The sequence below is a fragment of the Larus michahellis genome, chromosome 4, assembly GCF_964199755.1.
Source record: "Larus michahellis chromosome 4, bLarMic1.1, whole genome shotgun sequence".
In the NCBI taxonomy this organism is placed as follows: Eukaryota; Metazoa; Chordata; class Aves; order Charadriiformes; family Laridae; genus Larus; species Larus michahellis.
This window is the reverse complement of record NC_133899.1, coordinates 26,787,899-26,810,083: the sequence shown is the minus strand read 5'-3', so window position 1 is coordinate 26,810,083 and position 22,185 is coordinate 26,787,899. Positions and strand designations below refer to the sequence as shown.

General features: G+C 44.0%; 2 protein-coding genes across 7 annotated transcripts in view; one reads left to right on the top strand and one right to left on the bottom strand.

The window, feature by feature from the left end:
• The window catches only part of FANCM (FA complementation group M), a 72,288-nt gene extending 70,794 nt beyond the window's left edge, over positions 1-1,494 (top strand). For 2 of the 3 annotated variants that reach the window (XM_074583605.1, XM_074583604.1), the window contains one exon: positions 297-1,494. In XM_074583605.1, the coding sequence (XP_074439706.1) occupies positions 297-444 (148 nt within the window). In that variant the 3' untranslated portion in view covers positions 445-1,494. The remainder of the gene's footprint in view (positions 1-296) is intronic. The other variant, XR_012586599.1, reaches the window with a different exon arrangement.
• MIS18BP1 (MIS18 binding protein 1) lies at positions 1,406-22,044 on the bottom strand. Of its 4 annotated transcripts, none has more exons than XM_074583608.1 (16): positions 21,265-22,044; positions 19,545-19,673; positions 17,937-18,475; positions 16,108-16,184; positions 15,472-15,602; positions 14,920-15,007; positions 14,446-14,609; positions 13,081-13,247; positions 11,998-12,106; positions 9,522-10,398; positions 8,452-8,624; positions 6,149-6,291; positions 3,542-3,687; positions 2,792-2,930; positions 2,092-2,149; positions 1,406-1,887 (listed from the first exon to the last, which is right to left on the bottom strand). In XM_074583608.1, exons 1-16 carry the CDS (start codon positions 21,911-21,913, stop codon positions 1,793-1,795), a joined length of 3,684 nt encoding a protein of 1,227 aa, XP_074439709.1. In that variant the 5' UTR covers positions 21,914-22,044; the 3' UTR covers positions 1,406-1,792. The 4 variants fall into 4 exon arrangements, with proteins under 4 accessions (XP_074439709.1, XP_074439710.1, XP_074439711.1 ...); XM_074583609.1 differs by having other exon boundaries at positions 2,792-2,876; XM_074583610.1 differs by lacking the exons at positions 2,792-2,930; positions 3,542-3,687.
• Between the last annotated feature and the right edge of the window lie 141 nt (positions 22,045-22,185).

Here is a 22,185-nt window from a genome sequence, read left to right as displayed (position 1 = left end):
GCTGAGCGGACCAGGGCCATGACATGGGCCCTGCTTCCACCATCCCCCCTGCTGCTGTACCTTTTCCTCTCCCCTTTCATGCCATTCCCTTTTCTCTGCAGTGCTCTTAAGCTTGCTTAGGCTGGCGTGCTCACAGCCTCACAGAGAGGTGACTGCCAGCAGCTCATAGCATTTCTGTTCCTCTCTTCACATGGGATGTTTCTTGCCCACTGGTGCTTTCCCCTTTTGTCCCAATATTGTCTACTGGACTCCAAAAGGCTGTAGGTGAGGTGCCCTCCTGCTGTGGTCTCTTACAGCTCCCCGCTGGACATTGCTGTGGGCGCCCAGGTCAGCCAGCAGAAGGCAGAGGAGATCTACCGCTACCTCCGCTATGGGTTTGACGCACAGCTGCTGCCCCAGGACCTCTGTGTGAAGGGGAGAAGCAACGCAGCTGCCAAGAGCTGAGGGGAGCGAAGCTTGGTTTCTGCACTCCCAGGCTCTTTTCTTTTAACTGCACTTTACTGAGTTTTAATTCACTGTAAAATATGTAAATAAATCTTGCAGAAACATCAGGGCTTTTGGTATGCTACAGCCCACTTCTGGCTCTCTGCTGAGCACTCCCCACCGCCTCTGCCTCCAGCAGGATCCCACACTTGCCTGCTGTGCCACACAGACCCATGCCTCCACGGCTGTTGGGGTGAATACCTACAGTGAAGGCTGGGTATGGTCATTCCAACATGCCTTTAGAAATTAGAATAATGGCAGAAGTGTTTTGACAAAGTACAGCTTTCTGGCTTAAGCAGAAAGGTGGTGACAGAGGGGAAGGTGTCTAGCTGCAGTTACTGCAAGATTGGTACCCTTGTTTCCTAGGAAAAAAGTGAACTGCCGGTGTTCCTTATGCTTCTTGCCCAAACGCTGAAGGGCTCGCTAGGTTTGAAGTAGAGATGGAGGGGCCCAGGGCAGCCAGTGCGTTCCCTTGCCCTTAGGTGGCCTCACAGCTGCCATCTCCCTATCTATCTCCAGCGCTGCGGCCATCGCTTCCCCCTTCCCTCCGGCCGCCGCCTCCCTCCAGCCCGCAGCTCGCTGCTGCCGCCCCGTGGCTCCTCAGAAAAAGAACTTTGTATTTTTATTCCTTCCCAGCCCTTTCTGGAGGGCCTTCATGAAGGGGCCTGTACAGGAGCAAGGGACAGGAGCAGAGATAAATAACCTTGCTGACACGGCACAGACCAGCACCAGGCTGGGGTCACCATCCATGTCTATCTAAAAACAAGAGAGAGGATGAAAACATACAGGCCCAGGTAGCTGAAACAAGGCTGATGGATTGCTCGTCAAGCCTGCTTCTCCTCCCCAAAGAATCTGATTTATCATCAAATAAGCTTGTCCTTTTTAATTACATTAAGGAAATGTAAAAATTCAAACTCTCAGTAGAGGAAATTGAAAAGCAATTATAATGGTACACTCTGTAACTAAAGTGTAAGTTTATTGTACAACCAACAAGATAAAGTATCTTATCTTAAAACGAACCAAAACTTGCCCATAATTGGTATCCGAGTATATTTCTCCCTCCCCCAGGAGAAACAGGGCCATGGGAAGAGGAGCCTGGGCAAGAAAGTGTCACTTTGTACACATGGAAAATGACAAACATTGCTGCAGAGACAGCAAGAGAACAGTGTTAAAACACATAAAAAACACGGCAGGTCAAACTTTCCAAACCAAACTCTTAACACCATAGGACCCTCACGGGGGTAGCCAAAGCCCTGTGCTTCACACAAGAGACATGTAAGTGTTGAATTAATAAAATCCACAGAGTTCATTAGACAGAAAAATAGGAATGGTCCTGTTCTTCATCTGATGAATCTGCTGCCTCATCCACAAAGAGCTTCCCTACAACAGACTTCTGCTTCACTTCTGCAATAAGAAAACAGGGGGATTATTAGCACATGCCTGAGCTGGACAAGCAGTTACAGAAGGTCCAAAAAACAAAGGCTCTTATGAGAAACAACTGTGGAAAAATTATTAAATGCCCAGACTGTGGCCCCCCAACAAGCCAGTGGCAACATGAAAATAAGTGAAGGAGCCTGAAATGAAGAAGGAGAAACAAAGAATACTTACTGTTACTGGAAGTGAAGTCAGTTCTGCGTGAAGCTGGTGTAGCAAGCACACCTCCAGCCTGATGAAGAGGAGAAGAAGGCTCTGCTCAGACAGCTGCTACAGCACCAGCGCAGGAGCCTCAGAACAGCTGGGGGAATGGCATAGCCTCCCTCCCACTCTGGAGTTAAGTTGCCCTATCACTACGCTACATCCTTATATAAATTCAAACTGTCCAACTACCACACATGCTTTCACTGAACTGGAGGCACAAGCCATTTTTCTGCCTCTGGGATCTCAGCTTTTCATGGAAAAGCCTGAAGAATTACAGAATCTAGGATACTGAAGAAATAAATACATAAATTCAGGGACAATCTGACAGAAGGTGAGAAGCATTGTTTCCTTTCCCACTGAACTGAAGAATATAGCAGGAACTTAATGCACCTAGAGATCACAGAATTGAAAAGCAGTTACAAATCCTAAAAAAAAAAAGCAGCGTGTTCAATCCTGATGATAAATAGCTCTTTTCTAACAAACAGAACCTTTCTCCAAGAGAAATAGATAAAAAAAACATAGAAGTCTAAGAGGAAGAAGGGGAGCGCTCCTGTTTTGTGTCTTGAATATACAAAACTGGTCTGTGATCCTGGGATTCTTTTGCTGCTGCTTTGCAAAGCTCTGCATCATTAAGGTGGAACTAGGCAACATTGAAGGAAACCAGCATTACCGACTTCTTCTTGACCTTGTCCCAGGTGCCTCTGCTGCCCTGTGCATTCTTCTGCATCCGGAACACGTGCCTGTCATAATCATTCCTGCAGGTGTGATCGAGCACGTTAGCATCGCTACTGTGCCGCCTACAGAATCCGCTGGATATGGTTAAAGGCATCATACATACAGCTCTCATTCAGAAAGAAAATCAGCATGTTCATTAAAAACAGTTGGTCAATTAAATATACCAGCAGCTCTGGGAGTATAACACCACAGAAGTGGTTAAGTAGATCACATGCTAGATCTCCTAATGCAAATATCAGACAAAGCATCTGGGAAGGTGATGAAGATGTTTGTTTCTTGTCCTTTAGATAAAATGCCAGTTACTCGGCAAGCTTCAAGGTGATTCCAGTTTGTTTCAAGTAAAGCCTGAAGCAATTTCATTAACAGGTTTAAGGCTCAAAATGAGCCGAGAAACCTCTGCTGAGGCTGAAGCCCAAATCACAGCCCCCTCCAAGAGTAAAAGGACCTGCTATTGCCATTGTTTTTGTTGCCCACGCTTAGTCGAGTAGCTCAAACCACACATGCTGTTGATGGAAAGAGCTTTCTCTAAACACATCGCTCAAGCACTGCGGGATGCATGCTCTGAGTCTGGAGGTGAACTGGTTGTCCCAGTTCCATCAGTGATCTTTCTCAGAAGACAAAACACAATCTTGGGGAAAAAGAGAGAGGCAAAGGTTAGTAGAGGGACAGCAGCAGGAGCTCCTACCTGTTGATGGGCACCAGCATACCAGGGCTGATATGCTCACACTGAGGGGTTTTTGCCATAGGGAAGACAGCAGAGGAAGGCGTGATGGGGTTGTCCGTAAGTGCAAAGTCGTCATCATCATCTAGGCTTCCCCGGAACATTGGCAACTACAAAGCCACATCAGAGCAATCAATGACCTGTCCTTTTTAACAAGTCTGATGAAAAGGCTTCTCACAGGTCTGTCTCAGAGTGGTGACAGGACACAGCCTCTTCACAACTCTGAACCTTGATCATGTCCCCCCCTCCTCCCCAAAGGGAGGAGTCCCAGACTATTCACTCCTCAACAGGCAGTCGCTCCATTCCCCTCCTCACTTCAGCTGTGTTTTTGACTCCTTGACTCCACTGTGTCCCTCATGAGACACGGAAGCCAGCAATGTGCACAGTATGCAGGCTGCGGGTGTGCGAGGGCTCAACACAGCAGACAAATGATGCCTCCATCTTGCTCTTAATACTCCCCCCCTTGGTGCCGAACATTCCGCTGGCCTTCTTTGGCTGCTACTACAGCCAAATGATTCAAAAAATCATTTCTGATTAAAATTGCAAGCTCAAAGCTGACCATTACAAACCTTATGAAGAACGACTGAGGGAGCTGGGGTTGTTTAGCCTGGAAAAGAGGAGGCTGAGGGGAGACCTTATCACCCTCTACAACTACCTGAAAGGGGGCTGTAGAGAGATGGGGGCTGACCTCTTCTCCCTGGTGACAAGCGACAGGACGAGAGGAAACGGGTTCAAGTTACGTCAGGGGAGGTTTAGATTGGATATTAGGAAACGTTTTTTCACTGAAAGGGTTATTAAACATTGGAATAGGCTGCCCAGGGAGGTGGTGGATTCACCATCCCTGGAGGTGTTTAAAAAAAGGGGTAGATGGGGCACTGAGGGACATGGTTTAGAAGTGGCTTTTGTCAGGGTAGGTTAAAGGTTGGACTCGATGATCTTAAAGGTCCCTTCCAACCTCAGCAATTCTATGATTCTATGATTACGACTTAGGAGGAGGATTTCGGGATTACTCAGTGGACTAGTCCTTCCATCTTGAAGGGAGAGGAGAACTGGAAAGGTTCAGAGAGAACAAACACAGATGATCAAAAGCACAGCGGGTCCTGGGGTGGGTGAGCTATAACTAGTATCAGGGGTGAACAGGGACCAGACAGTTGTTCCCCGTCTCTTCCCCATGAGGAGAGAAGAACAAAGTCAGCAGATGTAAGTTCAGATCAAATAAAAGATTACGCTGCTTCACAGAGCAAACAATTCAGCTCTGGAACTCAGCACAAGAAGTTGCAGATGTGAAGAGTCTGCACAGGTTCAAGGGAGGGCTGGACTCAATCATGGAAGGCAAATCAGCTCACGACTCTGAAATACACAGGATTTATCTCCGGAGGTATACCTCTCACCATACACAACAGAAGGAGGTTAGTTGCTTTTGCACAGCACAAGCTAGGCAAAATGAATTTAGAAAAAAAAAGAAAAAAGAAAGAGAGAATCATATTGAATCACTGGCTGAAACTGTATTCTACTAAAGGAAGAGTCTGCTGGAGCATCCCTCTGCAAAAACAGGGTGTCTTGGCCATGGACGCCGATTCTTTAACAGGTCACCCATTCACACTAGTCATGGCGATTTCTCCATAATACACTGCAGTTTATAGAAAGCAATGAAGTTACTGCTGCTTCAACAGCAACCCATGGCCTTACCCCACTCTGGACACTGCCAAAGTAAGAAACACACTGTTGCCACAAAGAAAACTCACAGAAGAACAAACATATCAAGAGACATCTAGATGCCCTTTGGAGTCCCTGCTGGAACTGAGGTGCTGGTTTTAACAGGCAGCGCTAGTTTGGTCAGAAAACAGCAAAAAGAAAGATGCATCGTGAAATATACTTCAAAAATTGTCTACAGGGAAAAAATAAATTATTCTCTTGATAAATGAGTGGCTTTCTCTTTAAATACAAAAAGAGTCTTAACTAACTAAATAGTCTATCAGGGAAGTGTAATGCTCTCCGCTCCACTGCTGCATCTGCTGCCTGTCTGTGGCTGCCTGGGGAGGGCACTCCTCTAGCTGAAACCAACCCAAACAGGGGAAGGGGGCAGCTCCTCAGCCCAATTGGAGAGCAAGTAAAGGACGGGCAAGGGCCAGGGTGAGAGAACACCACAACTCCCAGAGACACCCACCCCTGAACAGCATCCAGAGAGAAGCGGGTTTAAATGTGAGATGTGCTGAGAGGAGAGACTTCAGAAAATAAGCAGTTCCACAGCACAAGGATCCAAGGGGCAGCCCCAGGACAGCAATATCACTGCACAACCAATGCTTCACAGCATCACAAGTTCTGCCTGCAGAGGCGGAAGGGACACGCCACCAGAGACGGGTTTTACACATCTGTTCAGTGGCAATCCTCATCTGCAGAAGCCACATTCCATGCATGCTCACTGCCAGCAGTCCAAATCAAGGAAAATAAGCATCTTCCCCTACTTCCACAAGGTTTTATTGATGGAACTGAACCAGCAGACTTGTAACACACCCTTGACATACTAAGCAGAAAAGCGTGTGCAGATATACACTGTTTGCCCAGATTTACCTTTACTCTTCTGTTCTGAAAGGGGGTTGCAGTGAAAATGTCGTCGTGGTTGTCCTTCGGCAAATGGTCCAGGAAATCTCTCATCTGCTGCTTTCTTTTTAAGGTTCCCACTTTGGCAGTTATCGCAACTGGCGCTTTCTTATCTGCATGAATCAAAACTGATGTCTTAGAACAATTAATATTATGTAGCATGGTTTTAAAATTTGCTGACTGCAATCAATGCTAGCAATACAGAGTCCAGTCTCTCTTTTGCAGAAATGTCTTATAGCTTCTTTGTGATTCTTTGACTTCTTATGCAATTTAGGCTTTGAAAACAAATTGCACTACTACACCTTGATCGGAAGCTTACTGTAGAGCCTTACATAGCCATTGCAAGTGTCGTACACACATCAGCTATTTTATTACGATTTTAACGTAGTTATCCCTGCATCTGCATTTCGTAGACAAAAGACACTAAGATATATCACCCATGTCAAGAGGCATAAAGTGCTCAAACAAAGGCTGTGCTGCACAGAGACTCATTTAGCATCCTTGACACGATATTTATGGAATGCTCATCTGAGACTTTTGCAAAGGATACAACTGTACATGCTAACCTTAACCCAATTACCACACCTAAACGATGAGCCATTAAACCTACTTAAAGGAAAGAAAGGGCTTTGCCACTTCCACTGGTGTGTGCATTCCTATCCTCTGCTTTCCCTTACAAGTGACTTTTGGGGCAAGTTTAGAAGAACACCTTCCCAATATCCTCACCTTCAGACAAAAACTAAAATAGCTGCTTATGCAGTCAGTCAAGTGAAGAAGAAAATGAATCCACAGCTCACAGATTGTCAGAAGAACCAAGTATTTTTGTATCTGTGCTAAGATTCATCGTTAACAGGATGCACTCGCCTTCTGAGAGAAGGCCAACGAACAGCTCCTAACTGCCAAGGAAGATCCTTGCCAAGTACCACACAGGAGTGGATTTAGTCCTTTGCTTTGCTACAGTCATTTTAGAGTGTCTTAGCACTGAAAGGCCCAGGTGAATCCGAGAGGTCCCAAACATGGTTTTCCTCAAAGCAAAGCATCTGAAAACACTGTGGCAGACTGACCCTTTACGAATGCTCAGTAACCAGAACAGCTGTCTCTTCTTGATAGAGGAGTCTGCAGCCTGATAATGTCAGGGTGAAACAGGAAAAAATTCTCTGTAGGATATCATCAGGGGAGAAATGAACAGTAACATTAGAAAGAGCTTGCGTAATCACAGAAGTGCAGGGAATTTTGATACCATGATAACAGGCAAAATAAGATGGTTCCTAGCTACGCTTGAAAATGCTTGAGAATAATGCCACCACTATCAAAGCTGAATAAAATTCCTTACAAAACTGATACCCAGCAGATTCTCACACCAATTCTGTAACTGCAACAAACATTTCAAAGAAACATTCAAGTAAAAATGAAGTGTGCTGTTCTGTGCCTGAACTCTCAGCCTGCTGCTTTTCCAAGTCTGCACAAAAATCAGCGTTGCCTGACTTTCAGGGCAGGGCAGCCCCCAAGATCACCTGCTCTGCATTACGGAGGCTACAGAACTGGAGCCAAGCATTCCCGTGTGAAGTCCAGTAACTGTAAGCTGAATCTCCTCATTTGGACAGAAAAAGTGATTTTAATGCTTTCAGTAAGTGGGGACTGACGCACAGCTTTAGCCGCCAAGAGACATCAGCAGAGCCATCTTTGGCTTTCCTCACCTAAGCACTTGCCAAGTCATTGTAACCTTCCCTGTGTTAAATAACTGGATTGAGCATCCTGTGCCTTTCACTTCAGGGCATACTCGCTATAAACATAAATTCCTTTCTGTAAAGATGAATTACTTATTCAGAACTGGACAGAAAACACCAACAGGCACATCAGTACCAGACACCAGAGGATGTAACTTTGCTGTTCTCATTCCACACTGCCCTGAGCACATCCAAGCACCCTGTTATCCCTTTTGAATAGACAGCTCTACGCGGAGCTTGTTATCTACTAGGCCTCCAACAGCCTCTTAAGATATAAATAGCTATTTTCCCTTAGGTGGCAAGGCCAGTTTAAGTCTTCTCATCAGGCCAAAAAACTAGAAGACTAAAAATATCCTTTCTCTTCTTGTAGTTTCAATCATTTATGACACCCTCCAAGCTCTGCAACAAACCTTCATGCTACAGAAGACGGCCTTCTTCACTGTTGGACTCTGATACGTATTTATCTCTGTACCTCTCATTACATAGTAAATATTGAATTCAAAATTATTTAAAGACACCAAATACCCAGAACCAAGATGTCAGTACCTTTCTGTTCCGCTTTTAGTGAAGTGGTGCTCTTCTTGACACATGTTTTGGAACTTTTTGACTGTTGTTCTTCGACATACTTCTGATGGCATTCTTCAGCAGAGCGAGAGCCCACCGCCATGGCGACCTCCACCCAGAAGCTGCTCTTGTGCTTTGGGAAGGAAGCGACAGCCCTGCCAAGAGAGCAACGCCACAACTCTCGTCATGCCAAAGAGCCTACGCAATACTGCAGAGACCAGCTGCCTCCTGAGAAAGGACACTGTGCCTTGGACGCAGACAATCTTGTCTCTGGTGTCTTGTCCAGATGCTTTAAAACATGCAAATTTGTTTGAACAATTTTTAGCTAACAGCTCCATTACAAGATAAATTTTTTTTTTTTATTTGCAGCAGGTCACTTCTACCCCCCAAGACATGAGCTCGTGCCTTTTCAGGTTTCTAGTCTAAAAGAAACAAAACCAGCCATGGTCATTTTATTACTTAATGTACATATTAAATACTGCCCAGTAGTTTAAGTAACTGGACAATGCATTATTTAAACATTCTTGCAGTTAATCTCCCCTTTACAAAACTTAAATACCTAAACACCTCAGGTTTAACACTTCATTCCATCGGGGAGAGAATATGCTACCCTCTGCCTTGCTGTCTAAACCATAAATATGAATAGTTTTACCATGTAATTTACCCACCCATGTTTTTCAGTGTTACTTTTACGAATGTTTATAATTTCTAATAAGATTAAGTATGTGTTTTTGAAAACACATAAATTCACAAAATTTTGCTTAATATTTGTGTTTCTCCCACTTTCCACTGATGACAGCGGCAGGGGCTGCTGCAGGCTCATGCATCTACAGTTACTTTAGAAAATACTCAGCTGTCTCCTTTATTTCACTATTTTTTAATTTGTTAACAAAATTTACTTTGTAACACAGAATTAAAACCTAAAGGAAAGCTTTAAATAACAGGAAAGAGACAGAATCTGAAAAATCCAGACTACCCAAATCCTCCAGTATATCATGCCTCCCGATGGCTGAGGGAATCTTTCCCCTGGGAAGACAAGGGCAACCACTTGCCTGTGGAGCTCCTGTAATTCCTTTTCCGACCAGTCATCAGTTGTCCGTGGAAAAATTTCTAGAGATTTCTGCACCTTTTCCCTCTCAGGTTTTCTTGCTTTTGCTGCTGAAGACTTGGCATTATTAGAATGTTTATTATTAGAATTAGAACCTTTACTATTTATGTTTTTATCAGATACTTTTTTATTCTTTTCTTTTACTTGAAATTCCTCTTCATTGGTTTCAGACTCAGTGTCAGATTCAAGCAAATACCTTGGAGGGTTGGTTCTGCTCCTTGTTATCCTTCCCTGATAAGGCGGATGGGAATTACTAGCCTTTTTTCCCTCAAGTAATTCAGAACCGTCACTGGATCTGGGCAGACTTTGCCTCAACGGCACATTATGGGAGGTAGTGGAGTGTTTTACTGTCCTTGGTTCACGCAATACCTTGTTTGCGTCATCCTGTGACCTTTTACAGTTAAAGGAAGATTCAGAGTTTTGAGTCGCTTTTTCAGAGAAAGGTTTACTTTTCCTTTTGATAGACAGTGGGGTGTCTTCACTGGATTCCTCTTCCTTATCTTTGCCTGACGTTTCTTCTGCTAAATGCTTGTCTTGAAGTTGTTTGGCTGACCTTAAAGAGTACTTGTAAGCCTGCTGATACATAACGAATTCTCCATATTCTCTTCCTCTTTTTTCCTCTGTCATTCCGCTGTTATAGTTGGTTTTGTTTAGTACATCAGTATTTAAGGGAGTCAACCTAACGTAAAGCTGTGGTTTAGTTTTTGTGCTATCGACCACATGATGACTTTCATCATTATCTGAAACGAAGCGCCTGGCTTTCTTGCTTCCAGCAGACTTGGTTCCTTTCTTGGAACTTACTCCTTTTTCATGGTTTTTCCCTGAAAGAGAGGATGTCAGTGTAATATCACACATTATAATGTCAGTCATTACTGCATTCTCTGACAAGCAAAGACTAGCCTGCTGCGGGGTGCTATGCATCCCATGCTTGTTAAGATCTGTGAACTCATTTCTGTTACGGAGGCTGGAGCCTGCAGGAAGAGACAAGCAGCACACTGCCAGCTGCAGCTCCCCACCTTCTGCAGAACCCTCTCCCCACACTGACTCTTCAGGACAAGGAGATATTCTGTTGAATGGTCATCTTGGGATACAAAAATAAGTTAAACACCGCTTCCCTGAGAAGCACAGCAAAACGTCACTTACGAGAGAAACTGGTGATGCCAGGAAATGTTTCATGACACTCTGCACTGCCTGCCCCTTCCCCGTTTAAAAGACATGTAGCACAGGCTGTCTGCAACCCATTTCCAAAGACTTACCCAACAGACAACTATAAACTCATTTTGATCTTAAGGGATGCCCATAACTTAACCAAACGTGATCTGAGTAAAACCAGCACCTAGTGAAGCTTCCCAAGATGGCTACACCTCCTCTCCCACACGTGTATCTCAGAAGGATCAAGTAAAGGCCTTCTGCCCTCACACTCCTATGTATTTGGGATTAAATTTGTCAGGAACAAGAGGCTGCATGATACAGACATGACAGCATGTCCCAGCAGGCAGGCCGCTCCTCTGCATAGCGGTCAAGAAGCAGAGAAAATCCATTTACACACAACTCTTACAAAGACAACACAGCACAAAACCAGTTGTACGGACTGAATTCATTGTGAGCAAGCGTCCCTCCGCTCCAAGGGAGCGCGGCCAGCAGCAGAGCATCCTTGTTCCTGCCCAGTTCACTCCCATGACAGACTACCTCCAAATGACTAAAAGAAGTAAGATTATCAAGGTTACAAAAAGGGAACATGGAAGTATTGAGCAGATAGAGAATAAAACAGTAAACAGAAAGCATTGCTGAAATGCCATGACTGAGATTGAGCCAACACCAACACTCCAAAAACTTTACTCATGCTGCAAATAGCTTTTCTACAGGAAGCATTACAGTAGCTTTAAAAAAGAAACTTCTACGTTTTATTCTATGTTGTTTTCAGGGTTCTATTGTGTCCCAAATTTTATTAAAAATAAACTTTTAATACTCTGTTAATACACTTTTTTTGCCTACCTAGACATTTCATTTATTTGAATTCATCCAGCTTAAAAAGTAAAGCCAGACCACCAGTTCACTGGAGTGGTGAACTCTGCTTCTCTTCAGGCTTTCCCAAGTCACATGTAATAGCCATGTTGAGATACCCAAAGTATAGGAGCAGAAACTTCAAAAAAAACCATAATCCTTTCATTTCCATTTCTGGAAAGAAATCTGCACATTCCCATTCTGTAAATAAAGAAGTGATTTACAAACATAGTTTATATTTGGAGCTGTAAAACTAGCTATTCTGACAATTCTTTACAGAAGCAGCAATCGACCATTAAGAGACTGAAATAATTTCTTTACATTATCAGGACATCACCGTACTGCTCCAAAACCCAGCTCATAGTTCTACTGGTTCTAGTCAGTAACTTCAAAAAAAAGAAAAAAGATTTTTTTACCTTTACTTTGGATTTTTGCTGTTTTTTCTGTTGTCTTCATTACTTTCTTTCTTTTCTTCTTCTTAGAAGTGGAACTGGCCCGTCTTTGGAATTTTTCACTACTAAACATCTTCAAAATAAAACAATTTAATCTAAACTTCTGCAAGAGATTACATATCAAGCCTACCGACGCCAGCTCTGAAAAAGCCAAATGTTTACAGAATGGGTAGATTTAGAAGTCACCTACATTGACCAGCATCTACTAAATGCTATTTGATGAACACAGGTGTTTATACAGATACATGCAACCAAAGCAACTTAGCCAAGCTCCCTTTAAATTTAAATATTCTAAAACACAAGTTCAAACCTTAACACCTAGAACTGCTTGAGCTGGCAGTAAACTGTAGGTACATCTCCACTGCTGCAGCTGATGACTAACATTAGTACATCCCCCATGCCATAAGACTGACGAATCTCAGAGAGGTTAAAAAAAAGTTCACAACTACAAAGAATGCTGTTTTCCTTCACTCCTTATCAGAGTATTATCAGAGTTGCTTAAGGCATCATAATAAATCAGAACAGCACACCTCACTCAGAGCTGGGGTGGCCTGGACAAATCAGGATACAAGAAATGAGGAAATACTGGCTCCTGCTGAATGTGAAGCGCCACAGAGGAAGGGGAGAAGGGAGAAGAGCAGTGATGGAGACAAGAGCTCATCGGCAGCACTGGCCTCCCTTGTGCGATCACACACTGTGGCATGGACTCAGCATTACAATGCTACAGAAAGCGTTTCACTTGGGTAGCCTCTGTACCCAAACCAGTACCTTTGTGCAACTTCCTATTTGATCTGTTTATCTTTCAAAAAACCACTTATTTTTCCATAAGTAATTCCCCATTATCCCCATTTTACAGACAATAACAGTTATCTGATAATACAGAGATTAAGACTTTTTTAAAGTTTGTTTTAAAATATTTTTATTGTGTCTTCAAGATTTCCTGCCTCCTCAGGTACTAGGAGCCAGAGTCTTTCTGTTAGCTACCTCGCCGACTTTATTCACTGTATGTAAGATACATTTAAGTAGCAATATGCATAAGAATCTTACCATGCTCAGATAGTCTATTCCACCTTCTTCTATAGTAACATTTAGTTTCTGATCAACAACCTCACGTTGCCCGCACCAGAAACTTAATGGTGGTTTGACAAGACGGCCGCTACGCGTGTAAACTCTGTTTGAGTCATTCAATATGGAATTGCGCTTTGGGGTTACATCTACAAGCAAAAAAACCACAAAACAGTTTTGTCCCAAATATTGTACTGAAAATTCAGCTTTGCAGATTTCACAAGCATAGGGGCAATATTGTGCTTAAAACCAGCTCATTTGCACTGATTACATGGAAAATCTAAAACTTACCACAACGTTATCTTGTTCTTTTAAATGTGTTCAGGTTAGGAATAAGCATACCTTAACATGATTGAAGTAATCTTCACAAATTAGAAAATTTACTGTTGTGAGCTTTTTATTTTTTACTTTGTTTAGAAGGTTATAAATACTGTAAAACTCATATAGGGAAGTAGAATGATAAACAGAAGTTGCCACACTGGACAAATCCTAACTAATGAAAGAGAAAAAAACCAACAGCTTTTATTGTGTTAGCAAGAAAATCTGATTACAGTATTAACAAATAGTACAATGCCATTTGGCCAAAGCCCTGTTGGAACCTATGACAAGATATTAAAAAGTCAAAAGGTAAAAGCAAAAGCTATTGGCATTCCTAACAAAGCTGGGATTGCATTACAAGAAAAAACAGTTGGGTCAGTAGGTTATAGCTTCACAACCGTTTCCTTTGGAAACAAAGCCAATGTAATAAATTTTTCCATGATCCTTTCCATCCATCCCCAGTTGTTATCACACTCTATGCCTCAACTGTGGCAAAAATGTTAAGATGCCATAAAATAAACCTGCTCAAGGACTTGACACGAGTTAAAACTAACCCAGCTAACACTGGTGGGCATTACAGGAGAGAAGTCCCAAGGATGGAGCCTTGATGGAGGTGTTAAATCCCATGGGCATCCCAGAAGGACTAAGAAGAGAGTACATTAAGCAAAAGAGCAGCTGGATTAAAGTTAAGTCAAGCTTGCTGTCAGAATAGCCAGCTCTGGAGTCACTGCCTTCAACTGCTACAGATCAAGCCAGACCCCTGCTCCTTTCCCAGGGTTAGCCCTCAGGACAGCCCCCGAGCACTTCTTGTAGCTGGTGGGATCAGCAAACCAGAAATACCGGAACAAGTCAATGCTCTTGATCCTTGCAGTCTAAGCAAAGAACTTCACCCAATTAGTTTGTTCCCTCTTCCATACAGCCTAATTAACAAGATACAAACCAGATAGATATTAGATATCTTTTGCTAGGGAAAACAGCTCTCAAAAATCCCAACTTTTTTTTCAAAGAAAAGGATTATTAAATACTCACAGCTGTTTTCATCATTCTTCGGTAATACTTCATAGGTGGTGTTTCTGGTTTCAGGCTTCTTTGCCTTTCTTGCTGAGTCTTCTACATTTTTCAACACATTTGTACCCACCACTGGGTCACTCTTTTCATTTACATCCTCATCAGTATTTTGTTTTCGTTCTTTCCTAATGGTTTGGAGTTTAAGAACAGAAGTAATAAACTTATGAAAAAGTTGTCCTTTAACAACACATTAACTTATGTAAACAACATCAGTGACACCCTTTGCTTGTGTTTCAGACTATGCAAAGAAGTGGAACAAAACCAAAGCAGTGTAATGAAGAAAGGTAAAAGGGTATCCTTCCAAAGCGGTGACCAGCTTGGAACATAGTCTTCGTGCACACATCTACAAGCTTTTATACTCCTCTGGTATAGTATTCTTAAAAAGCAAAATCTCAAGAGAACATGGCAATGAAACAGAATCTCCGAAGAAATTACCTTCTTTCCTCCAGAAACTCCTCAACATATTCCTTCCACTTTTTGGAAAACCCATATGTAAATCTCTTGATGAAACGGTAGGGAAATCCTGTTTGAAACAAAGGTAGCCTTAACGTTAGCTGAGAAATACTTAGAATCAGAAAGGGCAGAAATAATATCCAGTACAATCATGGTTTTGTAAGGACCTCCGAAGCTCACTACATCTTTAAACACTAGAGAGAGACAGGCTTCCCCAGTTTAAAAGAACAGCGTACTTCACAGAAAAGTCAGAGGGGTCATTAATTATAGACATCAGTATGTGGAGACAGCACTAATTTCCTGGGAACAAGGAGCATAAACTTTCCCTGTTCTTACCATCCTGATGCAGCTTAGCAATATCAGACTGCACCTGCTGCTTTCCAGCTCATGTTCTTTTCCACGAAGTTTATGAACCTGCTCAACACTGAGCCCAATTAGCAGGATAAGGCAAAACATTCGCTTCAGCAGTATATTCAGTCATAAATCTAAAGCCCTTCTTGGTCTGTAATGTCACATTAAGAATCATCTTCTTACCCTCTTTTCTCATTGAAGCTGAATCTATATTTCCCTGCAGCAAGTAGATACTACCAGATGATGTTCTAACTCGGTTGTGTGCTATGCGTTCCACAATCGCATTACTATGCCAAAGCAGATTTTTCATATCTCTAAGAAGAGACAGATAACATGAATAACAGAAATAAAACATTGTTTTCATAAAAGAAGGCATTTAAAACTAGAATATTGATATTCCATATGAGACCGGCAGTGTTCCATATTTTATGAGAGAGACAGACACTGGCAAATCATGCTAGGTTTTTCTTTTCTTAGTTTGAAAGAGAAACAGTTCTGGCCTTGTCTGATACTTGGATGGGACAAAATGAACATGTCACCTACTGCAAATGTTAGCTCACAGAACATTAGGCTGCAGAAGCAAAATGGACTAAAGGACTCCATCCAGCTCATTATTGCAGTGATACCACTATGCAAGTTACAGCAGTACCATTATACAGGTCAAATGTCTATTTTCTGCAGGATTACTCCAGAGTGGTCTCCACCATCTCTCAGTAAGCCTGCTGAATTACTTCCCTTCACAGTGCTGCTGCTGTCAGGGAGGTTCCGAGCTTTCAGTAGGTAAGTAACTGTGTTAGGTAGTTACTAACAACTTCTTACTTCCGTTTTCCTTCAACAAATATTGCAGTGTTACCATCCATCACTTTAATTCTCCAACTGGTTAGGCAGATGTTTATCTGTTACAAAAAAAAAAGGTCATTTTTAAATTAGACTAAGCTACGCAACATCACTAAGGCATTAGCAAAATAGAAATAAACTCCTGTATAACCTGATATATAGGCACCATCCTCCAGACCAGAAAAACTGAAAACAACCATTATATATATATATATATATATAATTGCTGAAGCACAATAAAGCTGGAATCTAATGCACAAGTGAAGATAGGAATTTAAATTACAGAAACTTTTGAGTAATGAATGTTGACCCTCAGAAGATGATGTCATTGGCCAAGACCTCTAGCAGATCCAAAAAGCTCCTCACAAAAAAATACCAACACTATGCCATACTTCTTGCACTTTGTCGTTTGTCCTCTGTTACTGTTCAGTAAAAAGTTATCCATGAAAAAATAAAATTGTATTTATAAGCTATGTTATCGCTATAATTTAGACAGTATTGAAATGAAATTGAATTTCAATTGAAATGAAAGTTTAGACAGAAACTGAAACCTGATATTGCAAACTATGACACGTATACAGCTGCGGTACCTCCGTTTTGCATTACAAAGCCAGCAAGCCAGTTGCATTTCAGTTGCAGTTTGGAAAACTGTGTGTGAAATATATGACTTTGTTTTAGAAAAAAAGCTGCTCTGCAATGATTTTTTAACATCTGAAACTATCACTATTTCTCCCCACAACTCCAGTTGATAAACTCCAGATCATTTCTTTAATGATGTTCACCTTTTGACCAGCAGCCTTGATTTCACTAAAGATCTTACCAATGATCTAACCCTGACCGAGTGAAGGCACCCGACCCGTACAGCCAGCCACCGCCTGATGCTCAGATCGGTAGCATCCCATCACATCTTTCAGCTGCTTCTACTGACCTACAAGTCTTAAATATTAATGGATATCTATTCCTTATTTAAATCAAAGCATAAAGGTAACTTTTTTTAAATACAGGAAAACATATCAAACATGCTTGACAATGGTGAGGGAGAACAAAACAATTAACTCACTTAACTTGGAGAGGACTGTTGTCCCACAGATTTCTCCAGGGAGCAACAGAAACAACCCTCAGGAAGGTAAGCTGCCACCCATTTCCTAGGCTAAACACGGCACACTTCAAAATACGCTGCTTTCCTCCAGATTTATTCAGGATGTTGTAAATACTGCCAAGCATGTATTAAATTGAAAATAAGATCTGCAGGCTAGTCTCCTAGGGAAAGATTCTTGTCCCACTTCATTCAACAGGAGCTTGGATATTCTGTAGGAGAGCCAAGGCTTTCACCTCCCCATCAGCTGTACAGGCTCAGGTAACTGTAGAACCAGACCTGGCCAACAGCTAGGAAAGATCTCTCCTTCTTGGCTTTGCAGAGGCAGCCAAGAGCTGGAGTGGCCAGTGATTTGTTTCAGGTCCATCATACCAACACACAGCAACTAACATATTAAAGAGATGACATAGGAGGCTCCTTCAGCCCATACTGTGGCTTGTGAATACTAAACCAAAAGGCCTTCTTTTCTACAAAAAAAAACACCAAAAACACAACAGAAACAACAAACCAACCCCTGAACGTTGCCATCTTGGAGTACAGGGAAAAAAGAAATCCTTTTGAAAGGGAAGCGCTTACAAATACAATGTAATAAAATAATAGTTTATTCTCTTGTGAGTCCTCATTACTTTTGACAAGAAAAAAATTGCAACTAAGAGTGACAAGCAGCCCACAGGAATATATCAGTTGCCCTAAAGTATTAAGTAAGTTCTCCCACCTCTTCGTCTGCTTTGTCAGCAACTGGATCTGTACGAGGTTTATCCAAAGGGACCTTATAGCCTTCTTTTGGCTTTTGCTTCCTTGGAATGTGGACTTTGGGAGGAGAGAGCATAATACTACATAAGCACTGCAAGGGCGTTTGAGAATTAGTTCCCAGTATCTCCTCTTCTCCCAGTATCTCCTCTTCTCCCAGTATCTCCTCTTCTCCATGAGCAGCTTGCTTGTTGCTTGGCTGCAATTCTCTTCCATCTTGATGAAGTTCAGTACCTTTTACTTCTCCATTTCTCCACCTTTCTTCTAACTGATCCCAATTTTTAAAAGGGGCAGGGCATAAAATCAGAGAGTCAGTATTTTGAGACATTTCATCATCAGCATCCATTGATTCCACAAGGAAATCATCCTGGTCATCATCATCAGTTGCCACACACCCTGCAGGATCATTCCTGAGTGGCTCAGCAAAAGCAGATTTGACTAATGGCTTTTCTGTAGCTTTGAAAGGAGGAATGTTCTGCTTGATTGGGTGTGAAGGTGTTGGACCTGCCCATTACAAAAAACAACAACACACACAAAGAAATTAGTGATATTTGAGAACTAATACAAATACATTCATAAAGTTAGCTCCATTTCTAATAAGCAGAGGTTGTACTGATTGGCGTTACAATTGTGAAAGCACCACCTATTTCAATTGTTAATGTTAACAGCAAGCCACTCTCTGAATTTGTTCAGACTAGCTTTTCCTCACCACCAGATCAATACCCCCGCTGTTAAAGACTTAGAGATATCCCACTTTCCCCCCAAACCAAGCTAACGTACACCATATCTACTAATAGTATATGTTTACCATTCTTCCTATCTTTTCTTTAATGAATCCTCCCTGCAGAACAAAAAAAATAATCTGTTTTCCCAAAACCCAACATCTCAAATATTTCCATCTTTCCAGACTTCAAAATCTGGACTTGTAGCCACACTGGTGCTACAAGCATTGGGGTTTGAATTTTCAGGTAAATGAAGCTCAGTTTTGAAGGCAAACACTACTAAGACTTTGGCATGCATCATTTTCTTCATCTGCATTTTCAAAACTGAATTACAGAGTAGAAGCATATACAAGGTTGCTATCAAGTAGCAATGTGGAAAAAACCAAATACAAGAGAATTTCTCACAGAACTGAACCTTTTCTCCTTATGTATTAAAAGCTAAGGGGGTGTGGGTGCAGAAAGGCAGCAAATAAGATGTTTGGGTTTTTCCACTAAGTTTCACATTCCAAGGGCAAAGTGTTACACCTGGTCTCTAAAGAACTCTTAACCCATGAGGAGCCCAAAGGCAGATGGCTGTTGTCATCAGAGGAGATAATGCACTCAGACTAATGATGTCAAGCTTCCAGGTCAGAAGCCCACAGCCCTAAAGCAGAGTTAAACCAAGTCCAATGCCCTCTCCAGGTTTGAAAAAGCAGATTTGCAGGTTTCTTCCTCCATTTTCCGCTGCATGCAGACTACAAAGAAAGAAGAATGATACTTTGCCAAAGCACACGAGAGATTATAAGCAAGAACAGAAACCCTGAAGTCAAGGAAGTTTTTCTGAAGTGTTTTTAAAGAGCAATACCAAGTACCTTTTTGCTGTTGCTGCTGCAGTTTCTGCTTTACACGCAAGAAGAACTTCTGAGGGGATTCCAGTACAAGAGGGTGTATGGTTTGTGCTTTCACGGTTTGTTTCTTAGGAATCTGAATGCAAACTACTTCTGGAAATTAATAATACAAAAAAACCTTTGAATATGGGGAAGAAAACCATTTTCATGTGAGAGGCAGAAGAAGCAAAGAACATACTTCCTAAGATACTAAACCCTACTATAAAACACTATGTTTTCTTTTCTTTCCCAAGATGGATGGGCAACACAACCTTTCCCTTTTCATCAGGGGGGCAGCTGAGGTTACATTGCCTCAGGTCTGTGTGAGAAACACCCTCAGGTGTGTGTATGTGTGTCTGGACATAACCCAACCCACAGGGAGCAACAGGAGTTTGGAGGTGCCTACAAATTGGGTGGGTTTCACAGCAGTAAGGTCTAACAAGCAGCACCAATACTAACTCCTTTTGATATTCAATCAAAAGTCATTATCAATTTGTGATGTGATGATGCAATGGCAAATATATACCTTTCATAAATCTGTTGTTAAAAAGGAAAGAAAAGGAGCTTTCAGTTTTCATAAAAAAAATACATAATTGTAGAATAGTTTGGCTTGGAAGGGACCTTTAAAGGTCATCTAATTCCAACCCCACTGCAATAAGCAGGCACATCTTCCACTAGACCAGGTTGCTCAAAGCTCCATCCAACCTGGCTTTGAATGTTTCCAGGCATCTGCCACCTCTCTGGGCAACATGGCTGTTCCCCCTCACCCTATTGTTCCACTCCCTGATCCAGAGTCCCTCCCCAGCTTTCCTGGAGCCCCTTTAGGGACTGGAAGGGGCCGGAAGGTCTCCCCGGAGCCTTCTCTTCTCCAGGCTGAACCCCCCCAGCTCTCTCAGCCTGTCCTCACAGCAGAGGGGCTCCAGCCCTCCCAGCATCTCCGGGGCCTCCTCTGGCCCTGCTCCAACAGCTCTGTGTCCTTCTGCTGTTGGTGCCCCAGCGCTGGAGGCAGCACTGCAGGGGGGTCTCCCCAGAGCGGAGCAGAGGGGCAGAATCCGCCCCCCCTTACCCTGCTGCCCACGCTGCTGGGGATGCAGCCCAGGCTGCGGGGGGTTTCTGGGCTGCCAGCGCACATTGCTGGCTCTTGCTGAGCTTCTCATCCACCAACACCCCCAAGTCCTTCTCCTCAGGGCTGCCCCCCATCCCTTCATCCCCCAGCCTGTATGGATACCACGGGTTACCCTGACTCAAGTACAGGACCTTGCACTTGGCCTCGTTGAACATCATGAGGTTCATACAGGCTCACTTCTCGAGCCTGTCCAGGTCACTCAGTCTGGATGGCATCCTGTCCCTCAGGCATATCAACCACACCACTCACCTTGGAGTCATCTGCAAACTTGCAGAGGGTGCTCTTAAGCCCACTGTCCATATCATTCATTGATGAAGATATTGAACGGCTCTGGTCCCAGTATGGACCCCTGAGGGACACCACTTGTCACCCATGTCCATCTGGACAACTCAGTAACCCCCCCACTAAAAACAGCAGACAGCTTGTACCAATATTTTTTTACACCTATGAATGCACACTGGCTGCTTTTTCCAGACCCTGGAAGAGTCAGAAGCCCAGCACAGAGGAAGCCACACCAAGCCAAAGGTTAAATGTGAGACCTAAAAATGAGGATTAATATTTTTTCGCGGAGAAACAAACCTTTTTCCGGCCAGATACAGCTCCCAGCCACCTCGGCAGGTCCCTGCCAACCCTCTGCCGTCACAGGCTTCAGAAACCTTGGCGGAGCGGCCGCGGGGTGCGCGATAGGAGTCAGAATGAAGTCGCTGCCGCAGTCTCGCTGCTGCCGCTGGGCCCTGGCCTTCATCTGCTGGAAGATTTTGGCTGGGGACTCGCGGCCGGGCGACTCGCAGGCCCGGCGCTTCAGCCAGCGCTGGGTCCCGGTGCTGGCCAGGATGCCGCTGGCGCCGCCCGCCACGAGCTTGGACTGGAGACCGCTAAAAGCCTCCGGCCTCTCCTCCCCGCGGTGCGCCGGCTCCGCGCCGACCCTGAGGGCGCCCTGACGCCTCAGGAGCTCCTTCAGTGGGGTCAGCGTGCCCGCGGGGACGCTGTTAAGGGGCACCGAGCTGAACGGCCGCTCTCCCAGGCGGCGGCCGGGGCACCGGCTGGGCGTCACGATCATCTCTCGGCTGGGCGTCACGATCATCTCTCGGCTGGGCGTCACGATCATCTCTCGGCTGGGCGTCACGATCATCTCTCGGCTGGGCGTCACGATCATCTCTCGGCTGGGCGTCACGATCATCTCTCGGCTGGGCGTCACGATCATCTCTCGGCTGGGCGTCACGATCATCTCTCGGCTGGGCCCAGCCGCGGCCCCTCACGACAGCGGCCAGTGAGTCGATCTCTCCCCTCAGGGCCTACGGGCGCCGCCACCCAGCCTGCTGCCGCCCTGCGAGGATTTGAGCGCGGCCACCGCACGCCGATTGGTGGCGAGGGCGCGTGGCGTCACGGTCCGCCCGGGCGGCGCGAACGGGGCGCGGGGGGGGTAAACGCTGCGTGGCACCCCTGGCAGGATGGTGCGGTCCGCTCCGCCCCGCCCCCGGGGCGTGGCCCGGCGCTGCT